This window comes from Nematostella vectensis, chromosome 4, assembly GCF_932526225.1.
Source record: "Nematostella vectensis chromosome 4, jaNemVect1.1, whole genome shotgun sequence".
Taxonomy (NCBI): Eukaryota; Metazoa; Cnidaria; class Anthozoa; order Actiniaria; family Edwardsiidae; genus Nematostella; species Nematostella vectensis.
This window is the reverse complement of record NC_064037.1, coordinates 1,605,927-1,626,690: the sequence shown is the minus strand read 5'-3', so window position 1 is coordinate 1,626,690 and position 20,764 is coordinate 1,605,927. Positions and strand designations below refer to the sequence as shown.

General features: G+C 44.7%; 1 protein-coding gene across 10 annotated transcripts in view; it reads right to left on the bottom strand.

Annotated features, from left to right (window-relative positions):
* Nucleotides 1-20,764, bottom strand: part of LOC5509225 (nesprin-1) — a 125,759-nt gene that overhangs the window by 66,482 nt on the left and 38,513 nt on the right. For 9 of the 10 annotated variants that reach the window (XM_048726027.1, XM_048726029.1, XM_048726028.1 and 6 more), the window contains 3 exons: nucleotides 3,916-19,584; nucleotides 1,605-1,810; nucleotides 1,248-1,368 (listed from right to left, as the gene is read on the bottom strand). In XM_048726027.1, coding sequence (XP_048581984.1) covers nucleotides 1,248-1,368; nucleotides 1,605-1,810; nucleotides 3,916-19,584 — 15,996 coding nt within the window. The remainder of the gene's footprint in view (nucleotides 1-1,247; nucleotides 1,369-1,604; nucleotides 1,811-3,915; nucleotides 19,585-20,764) is intronic. The other variant, XM_048726036.1, reaches the window with a different exon arrangement.

Below are 20,764 nucleotides of genomic sequence, written 5' to 3'. Positions count from 1 at the left end.
TTTCGGCGCATATAAAAAATAGCCTATCAATTGGCATGTCCCAGTTGACAGGTTATAAGAAGCTAGTTTAGGTAGCGGGTATGAAATATTTTGATGGTCGAAAAGTTAGTTTTGTGAAAGATATGATTTTTAACTAAAAGAGCATTTATTTAGCAGAACGTGTGTAGGGTGACAAAACCGCGATTACCACTGATTGTGGGTTATTGAAAATAATCGATAAGAAATTTTGGATGAACTCCTTTTTTATAGAATTCCAATTCTGTATTGCAATTATTTTCGAAATGCTTATCAATAATTAATTCTTGTTCGGAAAGCGACGGCTAAAATAAAAACATTATGTCACCGCAGTATTGTAGTGGTCGGAAAATTTCCGACTTGAATTGCACTGTCTGGTGTATCAGTCGTCCATTCTTAGGAATCGCAAGCGTCACCATCGTTACGCCATCATGATATTCTATAAGAGCCTATATATCAACTGAGTACGCCATGGGGCATTTTGTAACGCTAGAAACGATAAAAGGTCAACTGCAAAGAGTCTCTCGGTAAAACTCGAGCGTAACACTAGTAATTTTCCTATTCTTACAGGAACGCAAGAGTAAGACAAGAAAACGCGATAGCGCTGCGTTAGACCGTTTTGCATTTGATGTTATACTGGCTCTTGCGCTAGCTCTAGTAGAATGTTTAAAAACACGCCAGCTTTAGACTCGTCATTAGGTAAAATGTCCACTATACATAAAAACGTATCCTCAAACTCGTACCCCCCCCCCCCCCCCCCCCCCCTTCTAGAGTCTATTTCGTCGCTAAGACTTATCGGTCTCTCTATGATGGAGAACGGATTGCGGGCTCAATGCTTGGGGAACCAGCAGCCTTTGCAGGCGCTCCTCTACGTGAAAAAGAAAGTTATGAACCGCAAGCATGCAGGGTTCCGGGATCTAGGATTGGCAAACGCTAAGCAAAAGTTCAAACGTCGTGTTGTCCATGATCCGTATTCAATACGGCTCATGGATAATACGAAGTATGGATTTAGCCAAATAGTGACAAAGCACACGAATTTATGTCAACGCTAGGGAATCAAACGAACGACGACGACCTGATCTCGGCGCGGATAATGCTCTGGTGTAAAATCACGGCCTACCTCGAGTCGTCTGTTCTCGGCGCGGATAATGTTGAGCGTGTGAAAACAGTCTCACCTCGATTCGTCTGAGTTCTGCGCGGACAATGTTGTGCGTGTAAAAACACGGCCTTACCTCAAGGCGTCTGAGCTCTGCGCGGATTCCGTCAGGTTCGGCTCCGTATGCGTGTTGCTCTCCGAGTTTCAGGTCCACCACATGTACGACCTCCGCAAGGCCATTCTTGGCGTCATCGTACCTTGGAATTGAACAGTGTGTTTAGAAAGCGGGACGTAGCCAGTATGGGTTTTTGTAAAGTTTTTTTTCCTAGAAAGTTTTATGGTCAGCGTCTAGTTTTAGGGGCAGTGTAGAGGCAGTGTTATGAATACTTCGGCTGTTTTTCGTATGTCAGAGGGCAAGTCTTAAGAAATTCGTCTTGCTTAGTCAATACATTCCTTCAGTGGCAAAATAACATATCAAAACACATGTCAGTACCTTCTCGATCGATCGCGGACCATCTCCTCCGTCTTTTCGCGCTCCGCCAATCTCCTCTCTACGTCCGCCGCCGCTCCCTTCACACCGTTAACCTCTCGCTCAAGACCTTCGCGGTCTTCAGGGGCCGCGTGCTGAAGCAAGGAGTCTGAGACGTGGTTGAAATTCTCGATGATGGGCTTGTGTTCTTGGAACTCGTCGTTGAGTTTCTAAGAAAAAAAACGATGGCAACAAGTATTAGAGACAGGTAGATACCGAGGGCTATAAGAAGGGAGAAATGGAGGCAAAGATAGTCGTGAAAGAAGCGGGAGAAGCCTGGGCGGACTATCGTGATTTACGTTTCTTTCCCGTCCTGCAATCCTAAACAAGCTACTTACAACAGCAAAGTGTGCGACAATATTTTCTCAGTTTATTTTTCTTTGAGAAACAGTTTAAAGATTTCAGGACAGGAAGGTAACGGCCTAATAGAGTGTATACTGCTTTGGTGTGGCGTCAGATATAACAGCTAGATGATTGATTCTTCAATTCAACAGCCTCTGCCAGCCGCCATTTTGTCATCCTAGCAAAGTACCAAGTGTGAAAAAGCATATATTTCCATCGGCTGATTTGGGGAAGCCAATGCGATATTTTCGATTGAATTTGGCAAATAACGCATTAAACTTTGTATATGGTTGATTCGAGATTTTCGCACATTTGTGTCTTCCAATATTAAATAAAAACAATAACAAAGGTGTGGCTGACAGGGGCATTTTCAAGCCCAGGACAGATTTGTTAAGTTCTTTTACAATGGAATAATATGCACTGCAAGTTGTACGTTCCCAAGCAAATAATATTACATCCGACTCACACCAAAACAAGTACTAAACCTAAACCGCGAGACAAATGAAAGAGGGAAAGATAAGTAGGATATATGGAATAGGGAGTACGCACACATACTAGCAGTGCAATATAGTAATCCTCCACCCTCCCCTCCCGTGCAGTGGTGCCATGCGCAAGGCTGTGCAATGCTTATCCTATCAAACAAACAAACATGCTGGGTTCGGCAAAACTAGGGCATGCTGTAACAAAAGCACAGTCAAACAAAGCATGCTAAAAACCTTGCCCGAGTAAAAAAGGGTTCCTGACAAAAGGGTACTTGGGGACGCAGCCTTGCGCAGGGGTCACTTCGCTTTGTCGTTTACAGCGGTATTCAATATCTCGATGTTATAATGCGTTAAATCAATCGTTAAATCAATCGATCTTGGCCTGGTTAAAAGGGTTGTTACTTCAAGAACCAGCGTCTTGCTGTACTCATTGTTTAATTGGTTAATTTACCAAGGGCTTTAGTACGATACCATCACCATTGTTCGCAGTCGAACCTCTCTTTGGTTATTTGGAAAAACCCTTATTGTTAAGATGTTACAGTATTATCGACGTTTAAATTAGACGCAACTCTGATTGAATGGCGAAGATTTTCCGTTATGTGTGTTTTACGGCATTGTGAAACAACATGTCTTCGGTAGAGCACGACAGAGATGTAGATCAAAAATTCAAGTATTGATGGAGACAGTGCTAAAACAATAGTAAGGATTGAAACAAACGGTTGACAAAACAATGCAAAAGAATCAAAAGAAATCGTTGATTCAATTGAAGGTACGAACAAGTGCAATATAGCGTGATATATAGAAGGGATATAGGCGAGAGAGGTATATAAGAGATTGTCCATCCGCTTATTAGACGAGTTGGACGGTTTTTCAGTAGAGACACAAAGATATAAGATTGACAAAGTGGAAAAAAAACAATAAATGAATGAGACATAGGCGTGGCAGTGAGTTTTAATACATAACATGACGTTAAATACATGCATTTCTGAAATAACGCTAGCCAACACTGAGTTACAATGTACTAGATGCTGAAACAAGACAACAATATGAGATGAGACAAAGAACAAATGTTTTTACTTTTTCTAGCATTATGATTTATTTAACACTGACTTTCTTTACATTTAATTTTACAGTCTTTAAGCTTAGAAGTTTCCATATTTTATATCTTTATTTCTATATCTTGATTATATCTTAGTTTGCTCTAGGCTTGCCAGTCCCTTTTAACTTTTCGGGTTAGAGCTTTTAAGGTTAGTTTATTCTTATCATTTTCCCCTTCAACTTGTATGTACACGACACGGTTACTCTTATCAATTAATCAATTCCCCTTTAACATGTAGATAAGGTTATTCTTGTCGATTTATAAGTTCCCCTTTAACTTGTGGTTTAAATTTAAGCATTGACCTGAGCCTGCGATATCAGCAGCTCAACAGAATGACGTTCAGAGCCAATACCTGGCTGGCGAGTTGCTGAGCGACCAGGTCTTCCAGCCTCCAGGAGACAGGCTGCATTGACGTCAGACGCTTCTCCATGTCGAGTAGCCACTGGAGGAGGTCTTCAAGCACGAAATCGAACTGCTGGTATCTGGCAGCGTGCGAGACAATCTGAGATCTCATTTGTACCACTAGAAGGTATATCTCCTCTATCACCTGGATGTGTTCAGTGATTGTGGTTTGAGTGAAGAACTGCTTGCTCCTGTTTATATTCAACCCGCTAAACAAAACCTCGTCAGCCCTAATTTGCGACTGAGGCTCTTCGAAAACCTTTGTTTCAACATCTGCGACAATTGCAGCAGTACTTGCTTCAGGAAATTTCTGTTGTTCTTTCTCTGCATCCTCTTCAGGGAGAATCTCCATTTTTCCCCCGTCGCCTTTCCTGGATCTGACAATTGTCTTAGTGGTAACGTACTTCTTGATTACTCTTTTTACTTGGCGACCTTCCTCATCCACAAACTCTTCCACGTACTCTTCTGGGTCCGTTGCACTCCTCTCGATTTCCATTATGCTAAAAGGCTGGTCCTCCGGCCTGAAAAACGTCTCGACCTGGAACGAAGGTGAAAGGGGGGAAGTCTTTGTTGCCCACACGCGTCCGTCTTCATCAACATACGAAGCGGGATGAGAGACTGCGGGAGCCGTCTCAAAAACACAACCTTCCTTTGTGAGTTCAACCGGAGGACTGACTTGGTCTTCTTGGGAGACTGGATGGTGCAGAATGGTCCTGGAGCTTACAAAATGTTTGGTGATTTTCTTTACTAAGTTTCCTTTTTCATCGATATATTCATCCACTCTTTCTTCTGTTTGCGGCCTGCAAGCGTCAACCTGAACAGTACTAACAACCATTTCAGGATGCCCCTCTAATTGTTCTTTCAACGGTTCCTTCTCTAGGTAAACAGGCTCACCAGACTCGAATACAATGGGTGGTAGTGCAACTTTGAGGGGATCAACTTTCTCTACTGAAACTTTTCTTGTGTTGTCAAGCGGAACAGTACGTGCACTAATAACACTCTTGATCGGTGCTTCGCACACATTTTTATTGTCTACTGGGTATGACTGAGTCTTTACAATCTGGGATGTAGTTGTTTGAACAATCCGCCTTACTGTCCTTCCCTTGTCATCAACAAACTCCTCGATCTGCTCATCCCCTTGTTCGGGTGTCATGGACACACCTTCAAGTGGCATAATCATGTCAAAGCCGTCCTCTGCTCTAGGACCAATGATGCGTTTGGTGACAACAGTTCTTTTGACAATCCTTCGGATAATTCTCCCTTCCTCGTCAACGAACTCCTCCACATCTCCCTCCTCGGGAACTTCTGTTCCTTTAACGGGCTCAGCCGACTCAAGGACCTCTTCTGTTGGCATTTCCTCGGGACCAGCTTGGTCACTAGTTACGGTTCTAGTTGTTAAGGTCTTTGTAGTAACGGTGCGCCTAACAATACGCCGCTTCACAACTCGTCCTTCCTCGTCAACAAACTCCTGAAATTCTTCCTCAGGCTCCTTAACATCCTCAAAGTCGGGCAGCGGTTCATCTTTATCCTCTGATGAAGCCACGACATCTTCGAAAACGGGGACTCCAGTTGGTTGTGAGGGGATTTGCTTTTCCCCTTCCTCGAGTTCACTAACATCACCCTCAGTAAAATCGACTGGTTTGTGTGGTTCGTCCTTTACTGGTTCTAGCCAATCTGGTAGCTGTTGCTTGCTCTCGGTTTCTGTCGCACTTATAGTCTCATCCTCTGGATGCATTTCATCTGGCTTGTCAACAGGCAATTTATCAAGAGAAACTGGCTCGGCAGACTCAACTACCGGTTTCGGTTGATCAGGCATTACGTTAATTGGCAGGGTTTCTCCTGAATCCAACACAACTGTCTTTGTGCTTGTGGTCCTTCTGACAATTCGACGCACTTTCCTGCCCTCTTCATCAACGAACTCTTCTACTTCGTCTTCATCGCCTGGCTTCAGTTCCCCTTGTTCTATTGGAATAGCCATTTCGACAGTCTCAGGCGTATCTTCACTAGGACGTAGTACGATGCGTTTGGTGACAACAGTTCTTTTGACAATCCGTCGGACAATTCTCCCTTCCTCGTCAACGAACTCCTCCAGATCTCCCTCCTCGGGAACTTCTGTTCCTTCAACGGGCTCAGCCGACAAAAAGGCCTCTTCTGTTGGCATTTCCTCGGGACCAGCTTGGTCACTAGTCACTGTCCTAGTTGTTACGGTCTTTGTGGTAACGGTGCGCCTAACAATACGCCTCACAACTCGTCCTTCCTCGTCAACAAACTCCTCAAATTCTTCCTCAGGCTCCTTAACATCCTCAATGTCGGGCAGCGGTTTATCTTTATCCTCTGATGAAGCCACGACATCTTCGGAAACAGGGACTCCAGTTGGTTTCGGGGGGGTTTGCTTTTCCTCTTCCTCGGGTTCACTAACATCACCCTCAGTCAAACCGACTGGTTTGTGTGGTTCGTCCTTTACTTGTTCTAGCCAATCTGGTAGCTGTGGCTTGCCCTCGGTTTCTGTCGCACTTATAGTCTCATCCTCTGGATGCATTTCATCTGGCTTGTCAACAGGCAATTTATCGAGAGAAACTGGCTCGGCAGACTCAACTACCGGTTTCGGTTGATCAGGCATTACGTTAATTGGCAGGGTTTCTCCTGAATCCAACACAACTGTCTTTGTGCTTGTGGTCCTTCTGACAATTCGACGCACTTTCCTGCCCTCTTCATCAACGAACTCTTCTACTTCGTCTTCATCGCCTGGCTTCAGTTCCCCTTGTTCCATCGAAATATCCATTTCGACAGTCTCAGGCGTATCTTCACCAGGACGTAGTACGATGCGTTTGGTGACAACAGTTCTTTTGACAATCCGTCGGACAATTCTCCCTTTCTCGTCAACGAACTCCTCCACATCTCCCTCCTCGGGAACTTCTGTTCCTTTAACGGGCTCAGCCGACTCAAGGACCTCTTTTGTTGGCATTTCCTCGGGACCAGCTTGGTCACTAGTTACGGTCCTAGTTGTTAAGGTCTTTGTGGTAACAGTGCGCCTAACAATACGCCTCACAACCCGTCCTTCCTCGTCAACAAACTCCTCAAATTCTTCCTCAGGCTCCTTAACATCCTCAAAGTCGGGCAGCGGTTCAGTTCTATCTCGAGATGAAGCCACGACATCTTCGGAAACAGGGACTCCAGTTTGTTTCGGGGAGGTTTTCTTTTCCTTTTCCTCGGGTTCACTAACATCACCCTCAGTAAAATCGACTGGTTTGTGTGGTTCGTCCTTTACTGGTTCTAGCCAATCTGGTAGCTGTGGCTTGCTCTCGGTTTCTGTCGCACTTATAGTCTCATGCTCTGGATGCATTTCATCTGGCTTGTCAACAGGCAATTTATCAAGAGAAACTGGCTCGGCAGACTCAACTACCGGTTTCGGTTGATCAGGCATTACGTTAATTGGCAGGGTTTCTCCTGAATCCAACACAACTGTCTTTGTGCTTGTGGTCCTTCTGACAATTCGACGCACTTTCCTGCCCTCTTCATCAACGAACTCTTCTACTTCGTCTTCATCGCCTGGCTTCAGTTCCCCTTGTTCCATTGGAATAGCCATTTCGACAGTCTCAGGCATATCTTCACCAGGACGTAGTACGATGCGTTTGGTGACAACAGTTCTTTTGACAATCCGTCGGACAATTCTCCCTTCCTCGTCAACGAACTCCTCCACATCTCCCTCCTCGGGAACTTCTGTTCCTTTAACGGGCTCAGCCGACTCAAGGACCTCTTCTGTTGGCATTTCCCCGGGACCAGCTTGGTCACTAGTTACGGTTCTAGTTGTTAAGGTCTTTGTAGTAACGGTGCGCCTAACAATACGCCGCCTCACAACTCGTCCTTCCTCGTCAACAAACTCCTCAAATTCTTCCTCAGGCTCCTTAACATCCTCAAAGTCGGGCAGCGGTTCATCTTTATCCTCTGATGAAGCCACGACATCTTCGGAAACGGGGACTCCAGTTGGTTGTGAGGGGATTTGCTTTTCCCCTTCCTCGAGTTCACTAACATCACCCTCAGTAAAATCGACTGGTTTGTGTGGTTCGTCCTTTACTTGTTCTAGCCAATCTGGTAGCTGTGGCTTGCTCTCGGTTTCTGTCGCACTTATAGTCTCATCCTCTGGATGCATTTCATCTGGCTTGTCAACAGGCAATTTATCAAGAGAAACTGGCTCGGCAGACTCAACTACCGGTTTCGGTTGATCAGGCATTACGTTAATTGGCAGGGTTTCTCCTGAATCCAACACAACTGTCTTTGTGCTTGTGGTCCTTCTGACAATTCGACGCACTTTCCTGCCCTCTTCATCAACAAACTCTTCTACTTCGTCTTCATCGCCTGGCTTCAGTTCCCCTTGTTCTATTGGAATAGCCATTTCGACAGTCTCAGGCGTATCTTCAGCAGGACGTAGTACGATGCGTTTGGTGACAACAGTTCTTTTGACAATCCGTCGGACAATTCTCCCTTTCTCGTCAACGAACTCCTCCACATCTCCCTCCTCGGGAACTTCTGTTCCTTTAATGGGCTCAGCCGACAAAAAGGCCTCTTCTGTTGGCATTTCCTCGGGACCAGCTTGGTCACTAGTCACGGTCCTAGTTGTTACGGTCTTTGTGGTAACGGTGCGCCTAACAATACGCCTCACAACTCGTCCTTCCTCGTCAACAAACTCCTCAAATTCTTCCTCAGGCTCCTTAACATCCTCAAAGTCGGGCAGCGGTTCAGTTCTATCTCGAGATGAAGCCACGACATCTTCGGAAACAGGGACTCCAGTTTGTTTCGGGGGGGTTTGCTTTTCTTCTTCCTCGGGTTCACTAACATCACCCTCAGTAAAATCGACTGGTTTGTGTGGTTCTTCCTTTACTTGTTCTAGCCAATCTGGTAGCTGTGGCTTGCTCTCGGTTTCTGTCGCACTTATAGTCTCATCCTCTGGATGCATTTCATCTGGCTTGTCAACAGGCAATTTATCAAGAGAAACTGGCTCGGCAGACTCAACTACCGGTTTCGGTTGATCAGGCATTACGTTAATTGGCAGGGTTTCTCCTGAATCCAACACAACTGTCTTTGTGCTTGTGGTCCTTCTGACAATTCGACGCACTTTCCTGCCCTCTTCATCAACGATCTCTTCTACTTCGTCTTCATCGCCTGGCTTCAGTTCCCCTTGTTCCATCGAAATATCCATTTCGACAGTCTCAGGCGTATCTTCACCAGGACGTAGTACGATGCGTTTGGTGACAACAGTTCTTTTGACAATCCGTCGGACAATTCTCCCTTTCTCGTCAACGAACTCCTCCACATCTCCCTCCTCGGGAACTTCTGTTCCTTTAACGGGCTCAGCCGACAAAAAGGCCTCTTCTGTTGGCATTTCCTCGGGACCAGCTTGGTCACTAGTCACGGTCCTAGTTGTTACGGTCTTTGTGGTAACGGTGCGCCTAACAATACGCCTCACAACTCGTCCTTCCTCGTCAACAAACTCCTCAAATTCTTCCTCAGGCTCCTTAACATCCTCAAAGTCGGGCAGCGGTTCAGTTCTATCTCGAGATGAAGCCACGACATCTTCGGAAACAGGGACTCCAGTTTGTTTCGGGGGGGTTTGCTTTTCTTCTTCCTCGGGTTCACTAACATCACCCTCAGTAAAATCGACTGGTTTGTGTGGTTCTTCCTTTACTTGTTCTAGCCAATCTGGTAGCTGTGGCTTGCTCTCGGTTTCTGTCGCACTTATAGTCTCATCCTCTGGATGCATTTCATCTGGCTTGTCAACTGGCAATTTATCAAGATAAACTGGCTCGGCAGACTCAACTACCGGTTTCGGTTGATCAGGCATTACGTTAATTGGCAGGGTTTCTCCTGAATCCAACACAACTGTCTTTGTGCTTGTGGTCCTTCTGACAATTCGACGCACTTTCCTGCCCTCTTCATCAACGAACTCTTCTACTTCGTCTTCATCGCCTGGCTTCAGTTCCCCTTGTTCCATCGAAATATCCATTTCGACAGTCTCAGGCGTATCTTCACCAGGACGTAGTACGATGCGTTTGGTGACAACAGTTCTTTTGACAATCCGTCGGACAATTCTTCCTTTCTCGTCAACGAACTCCTCCACATCTCCCTCCTCGGGAACTTCTGTTCCTTTAACGGGCTCAGCCGACTCAAGGACCTCTTTTGTTGGCGTTTCCTCGGGACCAGCTTGGTCAATAGTTACGGTCCTAGTTGTTAAGGTCTTTGTAGTAACGGTGCGCCCAACAATACGCCGCCTCACAACTCGTCCTTCCTCGTCAACAAACTCCTCAAATTCTTTCTCAGGCTCCTTAACATCCTCAAAGTCGGGCAGCGGTTCAGTTCTATCTCGAGATGAAGCCACGACATCTTCGGAAACAGGGACTCCAGTTTGTTTCGGGGGGGTTTTCTTTTCCTTTTCCTCGGGTTCACTAACATCACCTTCAGTCAAATCGACTGGTTTGTGTGGTTCGTCCTTTACTTGTTCTAGCCAATCTGGTAGCTGTGGCTTGCTCTCGGTTTCTGTCGCACTTATAGTCTCATGCTCTGGATGCATTTCATCTGGCTTGTCAACAGGCAATTTATCAAGAGAAACTGGCTCGGCAGACTCAACTACCGGTTTCGGTTGATCAGGCATTACGTTAATTGGCAGGGTTTCTCCTGAATCCAACACAACTGTCTTTGTGCTTGTGGTCCTTCTGACAATTCGACGCACTTTCCTGCCCTCTTCATCAACGAACTCTTCTACTTCGTCTTCATCGCCTGGCTTCAGTTCCCCTTGTTCCATTGGAATAGCCATTTCGACAGTCTCAGGCATATCTTCACCAGGACGTAGTACGATGCGTTTGGTGACAACAGTTCTTTTGACAATCCGTCGGACAATTCTCCCTTCCTCGTCAACGAACTCCTCCACATCTCCCTCCTCGAGAACTTCTGTTCCTTTAACGGGCTCAGCCGACTCAAGGACCTCTTCTGTTGGCATTTCCTCGGGACCAGCTTGGTCACTAGTTACGGTTCTAGTTGTTAAGGTCTTTGTAGTAACGGTGCGCCTAACAATACGCCGCCTCACAACTCGTCCTTCCTCGTCAACAAACTCCTCAAATTCTTCCTCAGGCTCCTTAACATCCTCAAAGTCGGGCAGTGGTTCATCTTTATCCTCTGATGAAGCCACGACATCTTCGGAAACGGGGACTCCAGTTGGTTGTGAGGGGATTTGCTTTTCCCCTTCCTCGAGTTCACTAACATCACCCTCAGTAAAATCGACTGGTTTGTGTGGTTCGTCCTTTACTTGTTCTAGCCAATCTGGTAGCTGTGGCTTGCTCTCGGTTTCTGTCGCACTTATAGTCTCATCCTCTGGATGCATTTCATCTGGCTTGTCAACAGGCAATTTATCGAGAGAAACTGGCTCGGCAGACTCAACTTCCGGTTTCGGTTGATCAGGCATTACGTTAATTGGCAGGGTTTCTCTTGAATCCAACACAACTGTCTTTGTGCTTGTGGCCCTTCTGACAATTCGACGCACTTTCCTGCCCTCTTCATCAACGAACTCTACTACTTCGTCTTTATCGCCTGGCTTCAGTTCTCCTTGTTCCATTGGAATAACCATTTCGACAGTCTCCGGCATATCTTCACCAGGACGTAGTACGATGCGTTTGGTGACAACAGTTCTTTTGACAATCCTTCGGACAATTCTCCCTTCCTCGTCAACGAACTCCTCCACATCTCCCTCCTCGGGAACTTCTGTTCCTTCAACGGGCTCAGCCGACAAAAAGACCTCTTCTGTTGGCGTTTCCTCGGGACTAGCTTGGTCACTAGTCACGGTCCTAGTTGTTAAGGTTTTTGTGGGAACGGTGCGCCTAACAATACGCCTCAGAACTCGTCCTCCCTCGTCAACAAACTCCTCAAATTCTTCCTCAGGATCCTCTTTATCCTTTCTTATCCTTTCCTCATCAACAAACTCGTCGCCATCTATGACTTTGACACCTTCAGGCTTTGCGAAAATATGCCTCACAATGCGTCTCACAAGTTTACCATCAACTTCAACGAACTCTTCAACTTCCTCATCGTCTTCGCCATGCGTGTCTTGAATCTCCTCTTTAAAATGTTTTGCAGGCTCAGGTACTTCAGTTGATGTTTTTTTGGGGAGTACATATATGTGCTTATCTGCTTCTTCCTCGTCCTCTTCTGCAATGACCGACGTAGACATTCTCGGATGTGCAGTATCTTCTGTAGTATCTGGCTGGTTGCCATTCATGGGACCTTCATCATCGAGCATGTCAAACGCAGGATTGTAGATACCCATGTCAGGAGGGGGCTTAGGTGTAGTCAACCGGACATCCTGTATAAGATCTTGGGAAATGCGAGGAGGCTGAGGCTCACTGGGCTTTGATTCAGCGTCTAAACCCTCGAAGTCAGGAAGAGAGTAGGAACCAACGAACTCGGTAGGAACAATTAACTCAGACACCTCAGCGTCTCGTTGTAGAATGGGTTTAGGTCTTGTTTGGATCTTGAAATCGAAAACATCATCTATTGGCTTGTCAATAGTTTTGGGTTTATCGTAGGGGATAAATGACGAAGGGATTCGCTTTTTTCGCTTGATTTTCACTACTACGATTTCTTCAGTGTCTTCGTAATACTCTTCAGAATCTTCAGCCTTTTCTTTTCCCTTTTTCTTTTCCGGTGTCTTTTCAACCTTTGACTTTCCAAGTTCTTTATGAGGAACAGACTCGGGCTCGCTTTCTTTTGATGACAATCTTTCTGTACTCACTTCACCTACCCCAGACACTGAAGGTTCGGCACTAGGTTGCTCTGTACTATCATTAAACCGTATAGTAAAATCAGTTTTAATGGCTGTTTCGAAATTGAATTCTTCCTCGGCAACGGGCGAGCCACTTGGCGTCTTTCTTTTTCGAGGTACAACGGAGAAATCAAAAAGAATTTCCTCTGCAGGTTCTTGTCTTTTACGCTCTGTGGTATGAGGTTCGACAACGTGGTCATCAAAGAGAATGACATTGACCTTTTTGTCTTCTTGCATAGGAACAACTTCCTCGAGCACAGGTGTTCCCGAAACCTCCTTCTTTGGTTTTCCTTTGATGGTAATATCTAAATCAAATTGGCCATCAATGACTGCTTCCTGCTTATCCTGTTCGGGTTTGTCAATAAGCCAGACAGGGAGGTCAGGCCTCCTTTCAACTTCCATAGGTACTATATCGTCGAAAACGTTTGTTGACACAGGCTGTGCATCTTCAACATTAGGCTCTTCAATATCGTCGTTGTCTTTTGGTAGTTGCAGCAGGAAAACAGGCTCAGCTGATTCGAGGACTTTTGGCGAGTCTTCATCGATGACATTTTGACTTGTTTCGTTAGGTTGGGTTGCCTTTCCTTCCATAGGTTTGCCCGTTCTGTCACTGTCTACGGGTTTCTTTACCAGAAACACAGGCTCGGCGGATTCGAAAACGTCTTCTTTAGTCTTGATAGGTTTTATGTCCCTTACCGATGTTTCTTCGTCTCGATACACCTGCGTGGATGACTCTACTTCTGGTGGAGATTCTATCACATTCGCTTCGCGGGTCGTGACACCATCACGAGTCACAGTCTTGGTTACAGTGGTTCGTTCTTGTTTCACAGCAGTGTGCTTCACTTTTGTAGTCCGTCGTATAATTTGGCCGTGTTCGTCAACATATTCCTCGTACTTCGTCTCGGGCTGCAGTTTTTCTGTCAGCGACGAGGGTATTTGGGAAATAGGTGTTATCTGGAAGGTGCTTAGATCACTCTTTTTCACAGGCTGAATGCTAAAAGGTTGCAGTTTTTGCCCTGGCATAGAATCGGCTTTTGCGGGGACGGATTTGCTTGTAAACGTCTCGTTTGTAACTACAGTGCGCCTTACGAGTCGTCGCACTCTACGCCCTTCCTCGTCAACATAGTCTTCAACCTCTGCGCCTTCTATATCAATATCACTGGCCAACGCTCCCATAAGTGTCTGATCACCTGGTTGGGGTACACTACCAGGGGACTTGACCACCTGCGTAACGGTCCGTTTTGTTGTAACCGTCCTTCGCTCTCGAACAGTGCGTCCTGTTTCTTCAACATACTCCTCGTATTGCGTTTCTGACGGTATTTCTTTTACCTCGCGCTCTTGAGGCTTGGCAACTTGAAAGGCTTCCAAATCGCTTTTTTTGACTGGTGTGAGATTAAATAAAATTTTGCATTCAGGTTTTTCTGAAGGAGTCACAGTTGAAGTTATTGGATCACCTTCAATCGGGCGACTTCTGTGTTCAACACCAATAGGCACTACAGTAATATCTTCTGTTGGAATAGACTGATCCAAGACAGGTTTCTTAGGTAGTGCAACATTAAACTGCTCAAGTTCGCTTCTTCTAACAGGTCGTATAACAAAGGATGGTCCTGTCTTGATGTCTTTTTCTGGGGGTATTTCCACTTCAGTTTGCTGCCCATGTTTATTAAGAACAAATACTCGTCTATGGATGGTTCGCTTTACAATTCGCCGTGCAGTTCTCCCGAGGTCGTCCGTGTACTCTTCTACCACGCAATCAGGCGGGATATCGTCCAATGATGGTGCTTTGGGATCACTTACTGGCCGACCTTGTTTGTCTACAACAACCCATGTGCATATTGTTACACGTGTCACTACATGCCTCACAATGCGGCCATGCTGGTCGGTAAACTCTTCAGCTCGAGTCTCCACGGATTGCTGATCCGAACCTTCTCTTTCAACAGATTGTTCCGGGATTGAAACATCAAATGCTTTCAGGTCTGCCTTTTTAACAGGCATTACGTTGAAAGTCTGTTTCACTTCTCGTGTTTCAGTGGGCGCTGTGGTCGACTGGGTTTTAGCAAAATCAGTCGATACCATTTGCAAAAGGGTCTCTCTTTCCTCCGGCGAAACATCAATCTCCTCTAGCTGTCCTTCTTGGTTGATGATAAACACCTTGACAACAATGTACCTCTTTACTATTCTTCTGACTACACGACCTTGTTCATCGCTCACATCCTCGAGTTCACAGTCTGTTGGAAGCTCCTCGCTCTCTGGTGCATTTTTATCTTGTACATGATTTCCTTTCTCATCAAAAACAATCCAAGTACGTATGACTGACCGGGTAATAATCGTCTTAATAATTCGTCCATGCACGTCAACGAACTGTCTTTCCTGTTCAATTGTTTCAAGAGGGAAGTCAACCTCGATAGCCTGTGACACAGGTGGTGATGGCTCACGTTTTTCTAGCGCAACTTCTTTAGACGGTGTTTTAGAAGCTGCGACACTTAATTTTAATGGTTTCTCATAAAGGTCTATCACAGGTGGCTCAGTGGTCTGAGTAAGAGAAGATTCCAAAATCTCTGCTTTCTCTTCTGGTGAAACCTCGATCTCCTCTAGCTGTCCTTCATGGTTTATGATAAACACCTTGATAACAATGTACCTCTTCACTATTCTTCTGACTACACAACCTTGTTCATCGCTCACATCCTCGAGTTCACAGTCTGTTGGAAGCTCCTCGCTCTCTGGTGCATTTGTATCTTGTACAGGATTTCCTTCTTCATCAAAAACAATCCAAGTACGTATGACTGACCGGGTGATAATTGTCTTTATTATTCGCCCATGCACGTCAACGAACTGTTTTTCCTGTTCACTTGTTTCGAGAGGAAAGTCAACCTCGATAGCCTGTGATAGAGGCTGTGGTGGTTCACGTTTTTCTGGCGCAACTTCTTTAGAGGGTGTTTTGGACGCCACGACATTCATTTTCAATGGTTTCTCATCAAGGCTTATCACAGATGGCTTAGTGGTCTGGGTTTGAGGAGACTCCAAAATCTCTGCTTTCTCTTCTGGTGAAATTTCGATCTCCTCTAGCTGTCCTTCTTGGTTGATGATAAACACCTTGACAACAATGTACCTCTTCACTATTCTTCTGACTACATGACCTTGTTCATTGCTCACATCCTCGAGTTCACAGTCTGTTGGAAGCTCCTCGCTCTCTGGTGCATTTGTATCTTGTACAGGATTTCCTTCCTCATCAAAAACAATCCATGTACGTATTACTGACCGGGTAATAATTGTCTTAATTATTCGTCCATGTACGTCAACGAACTGTTTTTCCTGTTCAATTGTTTCAAGAGGGAAGTCAACCTCGGTAGCCTGTGACACAGGTGGTGATGGCTCAGGTTTTTCTAGCGCAACTTCTTTAGACGGTGTTTTAGAAGCTGCGACACTTAATTTTAATGGTTTCTCATAAAGGTCTATCACAGGTGGCTTAGTGGTCTGGGTTTGAGGAGACTCCAAAATCTCTGCTTTCTCTTCTGGTGAAACCTCGATCTCCTCTAGCTGTCCTTCTTGGTTGATGATAAACACCTTGACAACAATGTACCTCTTAACTATTCTTCTGACAACACGACCTTGTTTATCGCTCACATCCTCGAGTTCACATTCTGGTGGGACCCCCTCGCTCTCTGGTGCATTTGTATCTTGTACAGGATTTCCTTCTTCATCAAAAACAATCCAAGTACGTATGACTGACCGGGTAATAATTGTCTTTATTATTCGCCCATGCACGTCAACGAACTGTTTTTCCTGTTCACTTGTTTCGAGAGGAAAGTCAACCTCGATAGCCTGTGATAGAGGCTGGGGTTGTTCACGTTTTTCTGGCGCAACCTCTTTAGAGGGTGTTTTGGACGCCACGACATTCATTTTCAATGGTTTCTCATCAAGGCTTATCACAGATGGCTTAGTGGTCTGGGTTTGAGGAGACTCCAAAATCTCTGCTTTCTCTTCTGGTGAAATTTCGATCTCCTCTAGCTGTCCTTCTTGGTTGATGATAAACACCTTGACAACAATGTACCTCTTCACTATTCTTCTGACTACATGACCTTGTTCATCGCTCACATCCTCGAGTTCACAGTCTGTTGGAAGCTCCTCGCTCTCTGGTGCATTTGTATCTTGTACAGGATTTCCTTCCTCATCAAAAACAATCCATGTACGTATTACTGACCGGGTAATAATTGTCTTAATTATTCGTCCATGTACGTCAACGAACTGTTTTTCCTGTTCAATTGTTTCAAGAGGGAAGTCAACCTCGGTAGCCTGTGACACAGGTGGTGATGGCTCAGGTTTTTCTAGCGCAACTTCTTTAGACGGTGTTTTAGAAGCTGCGACACTTAATTTTAATGGTTTCTCATAAAGGTCTATCACAGGTGGCTTAGTGGTCTGGGTTTGAGGAGACTCCAAAATCTCTGCTTTCTCTTCTGGTGAAACCTCGATCTCCTCTAGCTGTCCTTCTTGGTTGATGATAAACACCTTGACAACAATGTACCTCTTAACTATTCTTCTGACAACACGACCTTGTTCATCGCTCACATCCTCGAGTTCACATTCTGGTGGGACCCCCTCGCTCTCTGGTGCATTTGTATCTTGTACAGGATTTCCTTCTTCATCAAAAACAATCCAAGTACGTATGACTGACCGGGTAATAATTGTCTTTATTATTCGCCCATGCACGTCAACGAACTGTTTTTCCTGTTCACTTGTTTCGAGAGGAAAGTCAACCTCGATAGCCTGTGATAGAGGCTGGGGTTGTTCACGTTTTTCTGGCGCAACCTCTTTAGAGGGTGTTTTGGACGCCACGACATTCATTTTCAATGGTTTCTCATCAAGGCTTATCACAGATGGCTTAGTGGTCTGGGTTTGAGGAGACTCCAAAATCTCTGCTTTCTCTTCTGGTGAAACCTCGATCTCCTCTAGCTGTCCTTCATGGTTTATTATAAACACCTTGACAACTATGTACCTCTTCACTATTCTTCTGACTACACGACCTTGTTCATCGCTCACATCCTCGAGTTCACAGTCTGTTGGAAGCTCCTCGCTCTCTGGTGCATTTTTATCTTGTACAGGATTTCCTTCCTCGTCAAAAACAATCCAAGTACGTATGACTGACCGGGTAATAATCGTCTTAATTATTCGTCCATGCACGTCAACGAACTGTTTTTCCTGTTCACTTGTTTCGAGAGGGAAGTCAACCTCGATAGCCTGTGATAGAGGCTGTGGTGGTTCACGTTTTTCTGGCGCAACTTCTTTAGAGGGTGTTTTGGACGCCACGACATTCATTTTCAATGGTTTCTCATCAAGGCTTATCACAGATGGCTTAGTGGTCTGGGTTTGAGGAGACTCCAAAATCTCTGCTTTCTCTTCTGGTGAAATTTCGATCTCCTCTAGCTGTCCTTTTTGGTTGATGATAAACACCTTGACAACAATGTACCTCTTAACTATTCTTCTGACAACACGACCTTGTTCATCGCTCACATCCTCGAGTTCACATTCTGGTGGGACCCCCTCGCTCTCTGGTGCATTTGTATCTTGTACAGGATTTCCTTCTTCATCAAAAACAATCCAAGTACGTATGACTGACCGGGTAATAATTGTCTTTATTATTCGCCCCTGCACGTCAACGAACTGTTTTTCCTGTTCACTTGTTTCGAGAGGAAAGTCAACCTCGATAGCCTGTGATAGAGGCTGGGGTTGTTCACGTTTTTCTGGCGCAACTTCTTTAGAGGGTGCTTTGGACGCCACGACATTCATTTTCAATGGTTTCTCATCAAGGCTTATCACAGATGGCTTAGTGGTCTGGGTTTGAGAAGACTCCAAAATCTCTGCTTTCTCTTCTGGTGAAATTTCGATCTCCTCTAGCTGTCCTTCATGGTTTATTATAAACACCTTGACAACTATGTACCTCTTCACTATTCTTCTGACTACACGACCTTGTTCATCGCTCACATCCTCGAGTTCACAGTCTGTTGGAAGCTCCTCGCTCTCTGGTGCATTTGTATCTTGTACATGATTTCCTTTCTCATCAAAAACAATCCAAGTACGTATGACTGACCGGGTAATAATCGTCTTTATTATTCGTCCATGCACGTCAACGAACTCCTTTTCCCGTTCAATTGTTTCCAGTGGATAAGAGACCCCGACGGCTTCTGAATCAGGCTCTTTATCTATCTTAGAAGACGCGATAGACATCTTTAGCGGCTTTTTCTTCCAGGATGGTTCAGATAACTCCGCCAGTTCTTCAGGGGAGATTTTAATTTCCTCTAACTGTCCTTCGTGATTGTAAACAAAAACTCGGACAAGTATGTGTCGCTTCACAACTCTCTTGACGGTACGGCCTTCCTCGTCGATCAGTTCCTCGATATCGCATCCCGGTGGGATATCGCTTGTGTCAAGTGCCTCAGGATCACTGACAGGCCTCCCCTTCTCGTCATTAATAACGCACGTCTTAATAACAGTGCGCACAATTACCCTTCGCACGATTCGTCCGTTTTTATCTACAAACTCATGCACTTCAGAATTCGGGGGAAATTCTTCAGGAGGCATGTCAGGTAGATCATTCTTGTGTCCATTGTCGTCTGTTATGTATCGCTTGATGACCAGAGTGCGCCTTGTGATACACCTAATCACGTGACCATACTCGTCAACATACTCTTCCACCTTCTCTTCTTCGGAAGTTGGTTCAAAAGATTGTGTGACCGGTTGGTCTTGTAGCGTGACAGCGTTTGTGACCTCCTGTACTTCCGGTTGAGAAGGTTCAGTAGATGTTCCTTCTTCACCGGCCTAACGATGAAAAACAATCAATGATGAAGACTGATTTGAAAATGGCGCGCGAGAGCGTCACACAACACATCAACATGATGTAAAACCTGTTAAGCAGTCACGCGAGAGCGTGACATCCGTTTTACACATACTTGAGATTGAACAAGTTTGAACTAGAAGACGGCAACAAAGTCAGTCTTAATTTGTTTGATGTTTCTAATACACATATTGCTAGTTGCAATACCGCGATATCTGGTTTCCATATAGTTGCATAACAATATGCATAAGCAAATGTCTCGTATATCATTCATAATGGGGCGTAGTAAAAGGGACGAAAATACATTCTATATCATGTAATCTACAGCGATCAAAATGGCAAAGGCGAATCGATTAATCGCGAATTCCCGCTAGAAAACACGTTTGCTACTGGTTAAAATAGGAACAATAAAAATACTCCATATCCTACATCTAGCTTACAAAAAATAAAAACAAGTGATAACGTGAGTGTGTGTCGATCAAAGCAATCTGCGTAACACATGGCGCAGAGTCCATGGCGCACTTAGACTCTATATAGTAAATCTTCATTTTTAGGAAAAAAACTTTATTAAATCTTTATTTTTAGGAAAAAAACTTTTGCATACAAAGTGCACTGAAACACAAATATTGTGATCAAGGAAGATCTTTATTATTAAGACATCATGGCAATTCTCAAAGAAAAAAAATCATTTCTAAATTTCTAACGAGAAGAAACGCCAAAACTCAAGCAAGGGCAATAATTATCTTTAAATCAAACTTTTAAATACAAAATATCGGAAACGTTTTGCATTTAAACACGATAGAAGCTCGTCAGATGAATCTATTTTTATAAAGTGCATTTGCAGACAATAGCATGACTAAGGCGATAACCCACAATGGAAAAGATCTAAAGGTCTTCATCATCAAAACAACCGCCTCCATGCAAACAGTACTCTAGACTGAATACCATATAAACAGAGGGCTCGGCTAGACAATGAATTATATCCTGAAACTGCTGTACGGAAATAAGAAACCGTAGTTTATTCAGCTATTATAAACGAGCAACAGCATTAAAACTGATCCGATAATTATCATAAGTAAAACGATAGCGGTTCGCTACCACTGGACACAAACTGTGAAAGATACATGTTTGCCACCTTCAATATATATATATATCTAGACGTAT